The 15,891-nt window shown below is 35.0% G+C and overlaps 2 protein-coding genes across 2 annotated transcripts; both read right to left on the minus strand.

Annotated features, from left to right (window-relative positions):
• Nucleotides 1-1,219: 1,219 nt before the first annotated feature.
• On the minus strand, nucleotides 1,220-13,441 carry LOC111985141 (F-box/kelch-repeat protein At3g23880). The gene is made up of 2 exons (XM_024016790.2): nucleotides 12,240-13,441; nucleotides 1,220-1,404 (listed from the first exon to the last, which is right to left on the minus strand). The coding sequence occupies exons 1-2, from the start codon at nucleotides 13,392-13,394 to the stop codon at nucleotides 1,276-1,278; spliced, it is 1,284 nt and encodes a 427-aa protein (XP_023872558.2). The 5' UTR covers nucleotides 13,395-13,441; the 3' UTR covers nucleotides 1,220-1,275.
• Nucleotides 13,442-13,659: 218 nt separating this feature from the next.
• On the minus strand, nucleotides 13,660-14,924 carry LOC136068642 (uncharacterized). The gene is made up of 5 exons (XM_065776051.1): nucleotides 14,622-14,924; nucleotides 14,193-14,516; nucleotides 13,977-14,123; nucleotides 13,810-13,881; nucleotides 13,660-13,692 (listed from the first exon to the last, which is right to left on the minus strand). Exons 1-5 carry the CDS (start codon nucleotides 14,922-14,924, stop codon nucleotides 13,660-13,662), a joined length of 879 nt encoding a protein of 292 aa, XP_065632123.1.
• Nucleotides 14,925-15,891: the final 967 nt, after the last annotated feature.

The following is a 15,891-nucleotide window of genomic DNA, read 5'->3' on the forward strand; positions in this document are numbered from 1 at the left end:
ATCGATAATGCGACATTAAGACATGATGTGGGCAAGTGTATATTCATATGTCTTATAGATGATTTAAAATTAAATCATGATAGAATATGACTTTACATTGCGCACCAAATAGTTTCTCTACTTATATAACCAAACAAAAACTATCCAACCAAATTATCTAAATCTAAATTATATTTAAACCCCTAATTTTAAAAGAAAGAAGAAAAAAAAATTTACCTATAGGGGCTTTGTTGTCTTAATGGTAATGGGAGGCTAATATAACTGAGGTGGTGACCTATCAAATTCCTCTTTCTCTATCTTTCAAATATTTTGTCAGTCTCAAGTTTTTTATTTTAGTAATTTATGGTGAAACAACGCTTTTTTTTTTTTTTTTTAACAATTCACAATTTTTGTGGTTCTCTCCATCTCTCTTTAGGGCCTTACGTAGTTAGCTATTGTTATTAGTCCTTAATTATTTTATTTTATTTTTTTTCTTTAAAAAAAAATACTAAAACGGTGGAGTCCAAATTTTCTGTCCCACTTTTCCTGCTACACTCTATACTCTACCAATAAATACTTGCTACGTGTTCACCTAATTAATTAAATACTATCATTATTAACTTATTAATACTACAATTATTAATTAATATTAGTATTTAATTAATTAGGTGAAAACATGACAAGTATTTATTGGTGGAGTATAGAGTGGAGCAGAAAAAGTAGGACAGAAGTTTTGGACTCAAAATGGTGGGTACGCTAAAAGACATGAAGAGTAGAGAAAGGTGTGGCGTAAGTTTAGGCAATTAATGAGATATTAATAAGATAACAGTAAAATAAGTTAATGTAATATTTTGAGTAACAACAAAAAAAACTTAATGAAAGAGATCAAAAAAAGGCTAAATACAAAATTAGAAGGTCACTTAGCAGGACATCATGCTTTCCCGCATAAGGTCTTTGCTTTTATACACACACACACACACACACACACACACACACATATATATATATTGATGATTACATGTTTTACTATACATAAAAAAATATTTTCTGATTTTAAGTTGGAATCATTGATGATTTGAACTAATTTTAATTGGCCTTCTGTGTGGCGTCTTACTAATTGCCATTCCATTTAGATTTTATAGAATCGCTTCATTTATGTGCAATTGTTTTGGGTTACTGTGTTTATCATCAGGAACATGAAGTAATCTTGTCTTTTAATAAAATAACTTTGTTTATTAAAAAAAAATTCAAACTATTCTAGACTTAGAAAGACACTTTACATTTTTGTCTAAAATTTTAAATGATCCTTTCCAAACAAAGAAGGCTTGACAATGATCCAAAGGCAAGAAAACAAATGTGGACAAAAAGAAAAAACTGCTGCCACATTACGCGATTGCATCCTTTAGTCCTATGTATTGTTGTTATCTGCAACACAAATCACAATCATAAAAAATATTAATCTTCAATTTATAAAATCATTAGCCAAAAAAAAAAAAAAAACTCATATTACCAATTATACTCTGAAATCACCTACTAACAACAATCACAGTACCAATACAACAATAATAGACATGAATTGTGTCACATTACAAACCATATAACTCTTTCAAAGAAGTAGGAGCGGGTCACGCCAAAATCGAATGCGACAACCCTCTCCCGCTGAATACACCACATGACTAAAGAAACTATCTACATCTTTTATAATTCTCTTTCTTTACAACCCACTGCCATGTGTCCCTCAAACAACTCTAGTGCACCAACCTCCACTACCCTCCCTTTATTTGGTGGCAATAACCTGACACCATAAATGGGTAACTTCCTTCCCATAGTGCCATAGCCAATTCCCAAGCAAAGCTTGGTTAAAAAGCCCAAACCTCAGAATCCCCAAACCACTTGCCTCCACCGGCCAAACAACCTTATTCCAAGCAACAAGCAAATATTTAAAAACTTCATCAGATCTCCCCCAAAGGAAATTCCTCTAAATCCTCTCTAATCTGTCTGCTACATGTTGTGGAATGGTAAACAAAGAAAGATAATAAGTTGGAAGGCTCGACAAAGTGCTCTTCAATAAAGTAAGCCTACCCCCTTTTGATAAAAATAATCACTTCCAATTTGAAAGCATTTTCTCCTTCTTTTCTATAATAGGGTTCCAAATCAAAGCATCCTTGAAATGAACCCCAAGAGGCATTCCCAAGTAAGACATGGGCAAACAACCAACCTTACAACATAAAACGCAAGCCAAAGCAACCAAGTACCCAACCTCACCCATTGGCATAATCTCACTCTTACCAACATTCACTTTCAAGCCTATAATAGCCTCAAAGAATATCAACACCATCCGAATAAAATAATTGTTTGATCAGTAAAATAAAACTTCTATAGAAGAAAAAGGTCCCAATTACAATCCTATTCTCTAGGCATAATTCAATTCCAAAGTCCTCTCTGCAAAAACGTAATCAATTTTCCATAGAAAAGCCAAAAAAATTATAGGAGAAGTAATACAAGGTCTAATTTACCCTCCTTGGCCCATTAATGTCAATAATCTTTCCACATCAACTAACAACCAAAGTGAATCAATAGACTGCAGTCTACTTCATATAGTTCAGCTAAACAAAACAATACTTATTTTTTGGGCAAACACCACTTACGGTCCTTAGAGTTTCTCCCATTTTTCAGTTTCGGCCTTAGAGTTTCAAAATAGTTAAAAATTTGTAAAATAATCCAATTTGTATTTTCCCAACAGCATAATAGAGAACTATAAAACAAATTCAAGTTCAGAAAAGTGGACAATATTATCCTCTTTTTTTGTTCCATGTCAATAACACGAAGCAAGTATAAGCCATCTTGGTATTCACATGGCTGATGGCACTTGTAATCCACCAAGATTACCGGTGTACAATTTCTAAACCATTTAGAACCCTTTTTTTTTAATCATAAACGTGCCCAATTACATGAAATGTCAGTGTCCAGATTAACATGTAAACCAAATTATATCATTCTAAAAATTTAAGGATTCCATTACTAATTTAGAAACCCTAGCTAAATAGGAAAATTGAGGCAAATTTAATGACCAAAAGTGGCTTTTGCTCATTATTTTTATTTTTTTATTTTTTACATTTTTAAAACAAACCCTAAGGTTGTCACTAGGGTCACGTCAGATTGATGCAACTCCCACGCTCAATACAACATGACACATTTAATCTATAAAAACCCCTAACAAAATACAACTCTACCTACAGTTACATGGTTACAGCAACTTATGTTTGGCCTAATGCTATACTCTACTGACTTTACACTGATGCAAAACAATATGTCAGGTACACAACACAGTATCAGAAGGCAAAGGCTGATCACAGCAGAAAAATCTAAGCATGCCTAATGAAATGGAAAATGAAACAAATTTTCACACAGAATATGGATTGGATGTGACACTTTCAGCATATAGAAAAAGATATTAACATAAGTCTTTATTTAGATTTACCATTTCGTGCTTGCGAATGACTCATCCCGTCATCAACCAAAACCAAAAAATCATATTTAACAATTTTGAACACTCTTTAGAGCATCTTCTTCTACCACGATGGGGATTTTTGCCATCATCAGTCCAATATTATTTGGGGGGATATCCCTCCATGTTTAATGTGGACTATTTGACAAGAAATAGGCATACTTTGGAGGGGACAGAACGTAAATCATTGTAGTTGAAACTGTTTTTTCTGTGATTGTTGTATGATTGGATGGCTGCATTGAACAGGCTGTCTTTTTTCTCTCTCAAGGAGTTTGTGGACTTCAGTTATGTTTGTTAGACTCTAAGACTCTCTCTCGTATACTACCTGTGTACATTGGATCTTTTTTTTTCCCCTCTAAATTGATAAAATTTTGCTACATTACCTATAAAAAAATTATGACTACTCTTCAGTCTTTATATCCATTCAAGAAAAAATTTAATCCAAAAGCCATATATTGAGGTTTGAAACTTAATATTTACTTATAGCAACATAAAAATATCTAGTATATACCAAGAATAAGATAGAATTGAGGAATTTAAATGCTGAAATTTTTAGTTGAATGCTTGAATTGAGCCTTTTTACCTGCACTTCCTTTTCTTGCTCACTTTCCTCTTGGAAACTACATCATTTGGTTTGTCAATTAAGGTAAGATTCCTCACATAATTATCAGCATAAGAATAACAAGTGCTTCTATAAAACCCCAAATTCTTCACTTGTTGGCTCTCAGGGTCATATGACAAGAGCATTCAACCATGTGATTGTATGCGCATCAAACTATCTGATTGCATTTTCTGCACTAATACATGATCATTCTTCCAGAAACCTAACACTGTCCAACGTAGCATATTGAGTTCAATAGTGAACTGTTTAGTCCAAGAATCCACATCACCATACTCTTTCATAACCCAAACAGAACAACTATAACGCTGGCCCATATGCCGACTCTCATAACATATTAGAGAAAGCAATCCTTTGAATTCTGAGGTACCAATATCAGCATCCAATCCAAATTTACCATTTGGCAAGGATATCAAGCGGAAAACCTCATCACCCAAATCAAATGACAAAACTATTAAACTCTGGGCATCACCCCAATCATTCACCACAAAATAAACAGCTCCATTTAAAGAAGTTGCTTGTGGGTGCCAATTACTAATAGTAATCCTAGGCGGACATGAGTCACCACCACTAGTTACTCTCCAAGATCCCTCGTTAACAGAGTAAACCTCAACCAGAGGTGGTTTGGCACCTTCGTACCTAATATTTACACTTTGATAGGCAATTCTCACCACCTTATAATCATCGGTCCTCAAATCAAACCCAAACACTAGATAACAAGGAAAGAGGCCAGTAACAGATGGGTTGGGAAGGGTAATAAATTTTCTAATACAAGAATTCCAAAGAATAAAGCGGTTTTCTTCATGAAGGCCAAACAATCCATTCGCGGAACCGAGTAATCGAAATTAGTCCCGACTATTACTCCTTAGGGGGAACTCAAGATCTTGAATTTGTTCAGATGAGGAGTCATTATTGTCATTGTCTTCGTAAATTAATTTGTAGCGCTCTACTTGGGGTTTGACATCCAAATACCTATCAATTAATTTGTTGGAATCGGAGTGTGATCGAGTGAGACTGGAATTGATGAAGGCAGGACTTGTAATTAGAGAGTTGCATGATTTGGAAACGCACCTGACTTGAAATTTAAAAGGCCTTTTGTCAAATACAAACTTGAGGCAAAATACATTTTAGTGAATATGAGATTTGATCGGAGATGCAAAATTTAATGGCCACGTAACTTAACTAGTAAAATGGAAAAAATATTAATATTAAAAATGATTTCAAACATTAGGGCTAATGTACAAAATTGTAAACTTTAGACATCAATGGGGAGGTTAAATATCAAAATCAATTAGAGGAATGCATGGGTGTAACCAATGGAGGAGGATTAAGGTTGGTTGGGATAACTTTATTAACTTAGGTAAGGTTTTTGCATGATAATTGGCACAGGACTCATTCTCTATATGAGTTGAACCCTACTTTATATGCCTATTGAGTGAATAAGGTTGTTTCAATTAATTCAATCATGGATGGTCCATTAGATGGGGTGCAATGGAGTTGGAATGTGAGATTTATTAAAGGTTTTCATGTTCAGAAATTGGTGTCAATGAATTTTCTTTTAAATCTCCTGTACTCAAATATCCCAAAGAGGTTAGCGACCAATAGGATGAAATGAAAATTCAAGGGGAGTGGTCATTATGATGTTCGTTTTTAGTATGAGATCATTTGGGGTAAAATAGAAGAGTCTTTAGTGTGTTAAAGCCAAAAAAAGGGCTCATTTTTCATTTGGAAAGTTGTATGGTAGGTGTTGTATGCACACACCTATATAAATGGTGAGACTATAGACCAATTGTTGATCCATTTAATATGTTTTATAGAAGGTAGTATTTAGAGCCTTTTGAGATCCAATGGCTATTACTAGGGAAGGTAAATTGGAGGAATTAGTTCGAAAAACATCCCTCAAATATTTGGAATTTTGACTTGTTAAGTTCGAAAAAAAAAAAAAAAAATATATATATATATCTCTCTAATGTTAAGTTGGAATCATTGATGATTTGAACTAAGTTTCATTGGTCTCATCTGTGGGGTCCTCCTAGTTGCATTTCCATTCAGATTTTATAGAATCGCTTCATTCATGTGCAATTCTTTTGGGTTCTTTATTTATCATCTTGAACACGAAGTAATCTTGTCTTCTAATAAAATATCTTAGTTTATAAAAAAAATTCAAAATTATTCTAAATAGAAAGTGTACTTTACATTTTTGTCTAAAATTTAAAATGATCCTTTCCAAACAAAGAAGGCTTGACAAAGAGCCATAGCAGAAGTCCAAAAAAAATAATCCTGAAATTCTAGAAAATAATCCTGAAATTCATTTCTTTCCCCTTATTATCCATGAAACAAACATAGCCAAAGTACAATGATTACATATATATATATATATATATATATTAAAAAAAACAAAAGAAAGATCTACAGTGAAATCCAAAACACCAAACCAACAGCGAACAAATTGCAAACCCCATTTTGAAAACTAAACAGAACCACCTCTCCCAAACTAATAAATTACACCAAGAAAGGGGTGCATACAAACTCTCCAACAAATATATTACACTCCACCTAGAGGATTAGTCAAATAACCTACTAGCAGCAAACAGCATCTAGCTAGCACAGAAGCTGCAACAATTTGAAAGCAACAAGCAGGGGATACGTGATTCACCAGCCCCACTTTCTATTTGGAAATTATTCTTCCTTTTTTTAGCACAAGCACATGACAACTAGCTCAACCATCACCAAACCAGTCACAACCATGCTACAAAAAAATTGTCTAACACCTAATCTTCGAGATATACTTACTGGCAATTGCAGTGATCCTTTTAGGCACAAAGGCCTCTATTTTGAAAATTTACAAATGGTCCTCGGCCTCCAGATATGATATACAGCAGCTGCTACGGCCATTTTCCCCACTCTTGATTGTATACTTCTACCAGTTAAATTCCCCCCCCCCCCCCCCCCCCCCCACAACAAATCAATTACTGCTCCACAGTGATCAGGCACCTGCTGCCATAAACATTCCCACACTACTTGCTGCCACATCCTGCTTGAAAAGGAACATTCAAAGAAAATATGATCCCTGGATTCACACATGTTTCTGCAGAATAGCCAGCCCCACTTAACTAATCTATCAAAAGTGGAAAGCCTATCCTGAATAGCCAACCAAAAAATAAATGCATGTTTTGGCATGATGGCAGCATCCCAAACCACTTTATCCCAATCAACTTCATTGCTTCTATTTCTAAGGGCTTCCCAAGCAGATTTACAAGAAAATATACAATTTTTAGTTAGAGTCCATACTAAAGTGTCTTCTCCATGAATAGGAACCAACATTCCTGCTGTAAAAGACTTTGATCCATAGATCGAGGAGGCCTCCACTGCCAATGACCATTAACAATAATACTAGACACCCTAGCTGAAGGATAGCTGCCTGCTGCAAATATGGCTTTAGTATCAAATTTGTGACTTAGGACCCCTTGAGGATGCCAATTATCATGCCAGAGACCCTACTCCCATCTCAAATTTCCATTTAAAAAACCTCTCACAGATTCCCTAAGCTTCAGAATCTATCTCCATCCCCAAGAACAGTTCTGGGGGGGTTTTACTTCCCAAAAACTTTGCCCTTTCAAAAGGTATTTGTGTATCCAAGCCATCCACAAGGAGCCAGCTTGCACAGGCAACATCCAAATGTGCTTCATTATTGCAGCCCTATTCCACTCCCTCCCTAACCCTTTTCAGCCCCAAGTCACCCTCCTTTGTTGGGAAACAAACTTGAGTCCAAACTACTTTAGCTATATGAACAGCCTGATCAGATTGAAAAGCTTCTCAATGTCCTTAATGAGCTTAGCTGGAAAAATGAAATAGCTTGTCCAATAAACTTGAATCCCAAACAAAACATATTGAATAAGTTGGACTATACCAGCAAAAGATAGGTTTTTAGTTGCCCAAGAATTTATTCTAGCAGCTATCTTCTCCAAAACCAACTTTCAAAAACCAACTTTCAATCCATATAAGACAGTTCCCTGGTATGAGAGGTAATCCAAGATATTTGACAGGAAGAATCCCTTCCTTAAAAGGTAAGACATGAAGAATTTGTTGTTTTGTTTCACTAATTTTGGTATAGCAGAGAACAAAATTGCACTCTTCAAAGCCAGGAACTCAAGGACGGATGAACAAATAGAAAACCCCGACACCTTGACCAATCAAAAAGAGTGTGATGAAACACATTTTAATTTGAAGATAAAGAGTCTACGTCATACATTTAGCCATGGTTAGTCGATTAAATGGAGTGCGATGGAGTTGGAATGTGAGATTTACTAAAAGGTTTTCATGTTTGGAAATTGGAGTCAATTAATTTTCTTTTAGATCTTCTCTACTCAAATATGCCCAAAAAATTAGCAACCGATAGGATGAGATGAAAATTTAAGGGGATTGATAATTTTGATTTTTTTTCTTAGTATGAGGTTATCTGGGGTAAAGTAGAAGAGTCTTTAGTGCTTCAATGCCCAAAGGAGGGCCTCATTTTTCATTTAGAAAGTAGCAAGTAAGGTGATGTATGCACCTATATAAATGGTGAGACCGTGAACCATTTGCTGATCCATTTCATATGTTTTATAAAGGGTAGTCTTTAGAGCTTTTTGAGATCTGATGGCTATTACCAAGGAATGTAGATTCGAGGAATTAGTTTGAAAAACACCCCTCATTCCTGCAGCACATATTGTTTCTCTTATGGAACTCACATAATGAGAGAGACTGCATCACATCAGTTCTAACTATCCTGGGGTAGAAAGGGTACCATGAAAGGAAAGAGAGAAAATCATTACACCTATCCAAGAAAACCATGAGAGGGTCATGCCAGGCTTTTGAGGCAGGGTTGTTATTTTGTTGGAGTCATTGGCATGGAAACCATAGTTCAGATATTTGGAATTTGATTCTAGGTTGTTTAATGTGGACTGTATGGACTGAACAAAATCATCGCTCCTTTGAGGACACTGAGAAGACGTTGGTTGAGTTAAAAGATTTGTGCCACCATAGTCTTTTTGATTGGTCATGGTGCTAGGGTTTTGTGAATTGTTCCTCTTTTATAGAGTTTATTTTTTCTCATAGAATAGCCTCTTGATTTCTTTTCTCTTTGCTTTCTGTTTTTGCTTTTCTGTGTTCATCATCATTAACACCATGTATTTTCCTTTCTTTTCTTTTTTTTCTTAAACAATATTATTCTTATTACCTATCAAAAAAAAGGAAACATAACAACAGTTCTCTAACATAGTTCAAGGAAAAAGAAAAATATAATCTATGAGATATGTATTATGTCTCCATCATATCAGTTCTCTAACATGGTTCAAGGAAACAAAAAAATATAATCTATAAGATACATACTACATCTCAATCATATCAATAGATTTTTATTTTTTATAAGTAAAAAAAAAATGTATACTTGTATTTGACTAGTTTGCATGTTAGCTGTCCTACCCTTAGTAGCACCTACGGGTTTTGATGTACTCACACAATTATTGGGGCAATTTATCAACCATGTTAAGCATGAACAAAGAAGTAGGGACTCTGGCCATGGCCAGCAAATTAAACACAATCAAAGAATCAGAAAATTAAGAGAGAGAGGACTACCTTTTGCCGAAGAGCTGAGTTTGCTGAGGAAACAATTTCCGAGCACCAGCGAAGGCAGATGTGGCTGAGGAGAATTGGGTTAAGTACTATTTACCCCGGGTTAGTTAGAGGGTTAAGTTTACCCGGTTTAAGTTATCCGGGTTAGGTTATCTGGGTTGGGTTAAGTTTAGTACTTTATTTTCTTTATTTTTTTGATAGGTAAGAAAAAATATTATTAAAGCTAGAAAAGCATGAAAAATACAGAAGGTTCATGATAGTGAACAAAGAGGAAAGAGAAGTAAAAATAAACGAATTGTCACTAAACTATTCTAAGAGACAAAAGAAAATCCATAAGTGTAGAACAATCTGAGAGACCACAACACTGAGACCAACCAAAAAGGGTCCGATGACATAAATCTAACAACTGTGCCAAAGATTTTCTAGTATCCTCAAAAGAACGCCAAGTTTGTTCAGTCCAAATAGTCCACATTAACTGAGGTAGTGACAGAATTGGGGTATTGCACAATTATGAAACATAAAGGAAGAAATTCCAATTCCTCTAGAAGTTGAATGAAAGAGTCCAACAGCTTTGGTTCTTTTTGAGGTTGCGATTACCTACTTTTATTAAGTCCAATTGCCTAGAGAAACCTAAGCTGTGATTACTTACACTTATATGATTTTCCTTCTAATTTCAATACAATATATCATAAACATAGATATAATTTTCTCCCTACAGCAAATCAGGCCATTTAATAATCAAATAATACCATACCATATTTGTTTGATAGGTAAAATAAAACTTCTATAGAAAAAAAAGGTCCCAAATACAATCCTATTCTATACTCATAATTCAATTACAAAGTCCTATCTGCAAAACCCTAATCAATTTTCCATAGAAAAGCCAGAAAAATTACTGGAGAAGTAACACGAGGTCCAATTTACCCTCCTTGCCCCCATTAATGTCAAAATCTTTCCACATCAACTAACAACCAATGTGAATCAATAGACTGCAGTCTACTTCATATAATTCAGCTAAACAAAAAAATACTTATTTTTTGGGCAAACACCACTTATGGTCCTTAGAGTTTCTCCCATTTTTCAGTTTTCACCTTAGAGTTTCAAAATAGTTAAAATTTTGTAAAATAATCCAAATTATATTTTCCCAACAGCAGAATAGAGAACTATACAACAAATTCAAGTTCAGAAAAGTGGACAATCTTATCCTCTTTTTTTGTTCCATGTCAATACCATGAAGCAATTATAAGCCATCTTGGTAGTCACGTGGCACTTGTAATCCACCTAGATTACCGGTGTACAATTTCTAAACAATTTAGAACCATTTAAAAAAAAAAAAAAAAATCATAAACATGCCCAATCACATGAAATGTCAGTGTCCAGATTAGCATGTAGACCAAATTATATCATTCTAAAAATTTAAGGATTCCATTACTACTTTAGAAACCCTAGCTAAATAGGAAAAATGAGGCAAAATTTAATGAGCAAAAGTGGCTTTTGCTCATTATTATTATTTTTTTTACATTATTAAAGCAAACCCTAAGGTTGTCACTAGGGTCATGTCAGATCGATGCAACTCCCACACTCAGTACAACATAACACATTTAATTAATAAAAACCCCTAACAAAACACGACTCTACCTACAGTTACATGGTTACAGCAACTTATGTTTGGCCTAATGCTATACTCTATTGACTTTACATTGATGCAAAAAAATATGTCAGTTACACAACAAAGTATCAGAAGGCAATGGCTGATCACAGCAGAAAAATCTAAGCATGCCTAATGAAATGGAAAATGAAACAAATCTTCATACAGAATATGGATTGGACGTGACACTTTCAGCATATAGAAAAAGATAATAACATAAGTCTTCATTTACATTTACCATTTCGTGCTTGCAAATGACTCATCCCATCATCAGCCAAAACCACAAAATCATATTTAACAATTTTGAACACTCTTTAGAGCATCTTCTTCGACTACAATGGGGATTTTGGCCATCATCAGTCCAATATTATTTGGGGGGATATCCTTCCATGTTTAATGTGGACTATTTGGCAAGAAATAGGCAGACTTTTGAGGGGACAGAGCGTACATCATTGTAGTTGAAACTGTTTTTGCTGTGATTGTTGTATGATTGGAACAGGCAGTCTTTTTTCTCTTTCAAGGAGTTTGTGGACTTGTGTTATTGTGTTATTTTTGTTAGACTCTAAGGCTCTCTCTCGTATACTACCTGTGTACATTGGGTTTTTTTTTTTTTTCTTTTTTTGCTTCTTCTCTAAATTGATAAAATTTTGCTACATTGCCTATAAAAAAATTAAAAAAAAAAATTATGACTACTCTTTAGTCTTTATATCCATTCAAGAACAAATTAAATCCAAAAGCCATATATTGAGGTTTGAAACTTAATATTTAAGTATAGCAACACAAAAATATCTAGTACATACCAAGAATAAAATAGAACTGAGAAATGTACATGCTAAAATTTTGAGTTGAATACTTGAATCGAGCCTTTTTACCTGCACTTCCTCTTCTTGCTCACTTTCCTCCTTGGAAACTACATCATTTGGTTTGTCAAGTAAGACAAGGTTCTCCACATAATTATCAGCATAAGGAAAACCTGCGCTTTTACAAAACCCCAAATTCTTCACTTGTTGGCTCTCAGGGTCATATGAAAAGACCATCAACCCATGTGGTTGTATTTTCTGCACTAATACATGATCGTTCTTCCAGAAACCTAACACTTTCCAATATCCCATATTGAGGTCAATAGTGAACTGTTTAGTCCAAGAATCCACAACGCCATACTCTTTCATCACCCAAATAGAACAACTATAATGCTCGTCCATATGCCATTGCTCATAACATATTAGAGAAAGCAATCCTTTGAATACTGAGGTAAAAATATGAGCATACAATCCAGATTTACCATTTGGCAAGGATATCATGCGGAAAACCTCATCACCCAAATTAAATGACAAAACTTTTGAACTCGTATTGCCCCAATCATTCGCCACAAAATAAACAGCTCCATTTAAAGAAGCTGCTTCTGGGTGCCAATTACGAATAGTAATCTTAGGCGGATATGAGTCACCAGCACTAGTTACTCTCCAAGATCCCTCGCTAACAGAGTAAACCTCAACCAGAGGTGGTTTGGCACCTTCGTACCTAGTATTACTTCGATAGGCAATTCTCACCACCTTATAATCATTGGTCCTCGAATCAAACCCAAACGCTAGATAACAAGGAAATTCGACAGAAGGGTTGGGAAGGGTAATAAATTTTCTAATACAAGGATTCCAAAGAATAAAGCGGATTTCATCATAAAGACAAAACAATCCATTCGCGGAACCGACTAATTGAAAATAGCTACAAAGACGACTACTTAATGGTAACTTAAGGTCTTGAATTTGTTCAGATGAGAAAACGTTATTGTCATTGTCTTCGTGAATTAATTTGTAGCGCTCTACACGGAGTGCAACATCCATATACCTAACAATAAATTTGTTGGAATCGGAGTGTGATCGAGTGAGATTGGAATTGATGAAGGCAGGACTTGTGATTAGAGAGTTCCATGATTTGGAAACGCACCTGAATCGGATTAGGGATTTCACGGGTAGTCTATGTAGGATCTCCAGCAACACATCGTATGCCAGATACTCTAAGTCCATCATTCCGGATTTTTTTTTTTCGGCTTTACCGAATTCGGAGTGTTGGGAATTTTTGTCAATTTAAAGCACTTGTTGTGGGCCTTGTGACAGACCATTAAATTTTACTAACCAAAATTACTTTTTTATTTATTTTGTATAAATAAAAATATATTTAAAAAAAAAAAAAAAGTAGTGCTCCGTTTGGAACAGTAGTTTAGGGTTGTCTTTTTATTATTAATATTTGTCATTTTTATTTATTTATAGAAACACACTAAAATATTATTAAACATTAAGAAACAAGTACATCATAGATAAGAGCTTGCTGAATACAACAAGGAATCTCTTCAATTCAAATTATATCATTGACAAAGCTTTGAGCTTGTCTTGCTAGAATGTGGGCTGGTTTATTACCGGTCTTTCGCACATGAGAATAACTAACTATCCCAACATTTGGATTCAAACCATGAATTCCTTCCACAATGGCTGCAATCGAAGTAGGAGGCTGTACAACCTGCTTGAGTGCATTAGAAACAACCAGAGAATCTCCTTCCAACACTCCATTTCTCAGCCCTAAATGTCTTGCCAACAAACACCAGCTTCATATGCCTTTGCTTCAACTTCAAGCGCCCCCATTTGAGCTCTAATTTTTCTGTATAATGTAGCCAACAATCTGCCTTGCTGATCTCTAATAATCACACCAATGCCAGCCAACTTCTTTGTGGGAAAAAGAGCATCATCAACATTAATCTTGCACTGACCCGAATGAGGAGGGACCCAGACAGAATTTTGAAGAATACCTTGTGTGTCACCGAGAGGCTAAACCAGATCAAAGGCAAAGGATTCATGTGTCTCTGTTGCTGACCAAAATTCCTGCAAATAATTTGCTGCTGAGCGAGCCATTTCCAGTCCGGTTTTAGCTTCACCTTGATGGTAAATTTCATTCCTATTGCACCATAATTTCCAAGCAACCATCACCAGTTTTGAACATTTGACATCCCCAGCATCATTGGTCATTAGTTCAAGCCATAACAAATCCTGGAATGAGTCGATATTAGCATTAGGAGGCATCAGATTTAGCTTTGAAGTAGACCAAGCCTCCTGTGCAGTCGGACAACCCCAGAAAATATGGCCATTCGTTTCAGCATTCTCCAAATAGCAGACACACAGAGATTCAGCAGTAACATTACGCCTCATCAATTTGACTTTTGTTGGTAAAGTGTCGTGACAAGCACGCTAACAAAAATGACGCACCTTATGAGGAATAGGCAATGACCACACTTTCTTCCAAAATCTTCTTAGTAGAGTACCGTTAGAAGTAGTACCACGGCACTTAGATTTGAACATAGACACCGCCAATTTATACGCACTCCCAACAGAGAACATTCCATTGTTAGTTACAGCCCAAACCAATTTGTCTTCTGGCAAAGTGACACTCAAAGGAATACTTTTAATTAAATTAGCTTCAAAAGGTAGAAAAAGACAATCAAGGACATCATTCTTCCATTTTGCTATGTGTAAATCAATTAAATCAGCATCCCTTGTATCAAGATTCATGAATAACCGTGGAGAAGTGGCCCTATAAGTTAAACCCCATGGCAACCACTTATCTTGCCAAACCTTTATATTTGCTCCATTGCCAACCCTCCATCGTAAATCTTCATTAACTAGGCTTTGGGCAGATATTAACTCCTCCAAGTATAGGAGGGATTATTTCCAATCGAGGCATGGATAAAATCACAAGTTGGAAAGTATTTAGCCTTAAGAACCCTATAAACAAGAGAGTTGCTGCCCATTTGAAGATTCCAACCCTGTTTTGCAAGCAAAGCCTTATTGAATAATATTAAATCCTTGAATCCCATTCCTCCATCACACTTAGGTTCACACATTTTCTCCCAACTAAGCCAAGCTATTTTCCTCTCCTCCTTCTTTTGCCCCCACCAAAATTTTTTAATCATCCCCATTAAATCATCACAAAGCAAGTCTGGAAGTTTGAAGCAACTCATAGTATAAGTCGGTATTGGTATAGCCTCAAGCTGTGTTATATATGTATCACCAATATATAATAGGACTCATGCTGACAAGAGCTTTTACTCATGGAACTATATTTGTTTTATTGGAGATTACTATTTGGAACAAAATGAGGATAATTTATAGAAGAAATGATTTTTTTTTTTTGAAATATTAATTCTACCATACTTGGAGCACTTTTTTTCCCCCTATTTAGTTGATTTAGAATCGATAATAGTAGTTGTATTCTCTCGTCATTTGATTCACATAAAAGTGAAATTGCTAGTCCAATTTTGCATTTTCGTCCCATTCTCTGTTGGCTTGAAGAAGGATTTCCTTTCCCCTTGTAGTTTGATCTTGTACAAAATATTTATGATCATGTTGTATGCTCATTTTGTGATTGTGTAGTTAAATGATGTTTTTTAGCTTGTAATTTTTAAGCTGTTTAGGATTGTAATTTATTGTGCTATGTGTGTTTTATGGATTAATGATTGCTCTAGTTATTAGCAATAAT

This window comes from Quercus suber, unplaced genomic scaffold, assembly GCF_002906115.3.
Source record: "Quercus suber isolate HL8 unplaced genomic scaffold, Cork oak 2.0 scaffold_127, whole genome shotgun sequence".
Lineage (NCBI taxonomy): Eukaryota > Viridiplantae > Streptophyta > Magnoliopsida > Fagales > Fagaceae > Quercus > Quercus suber.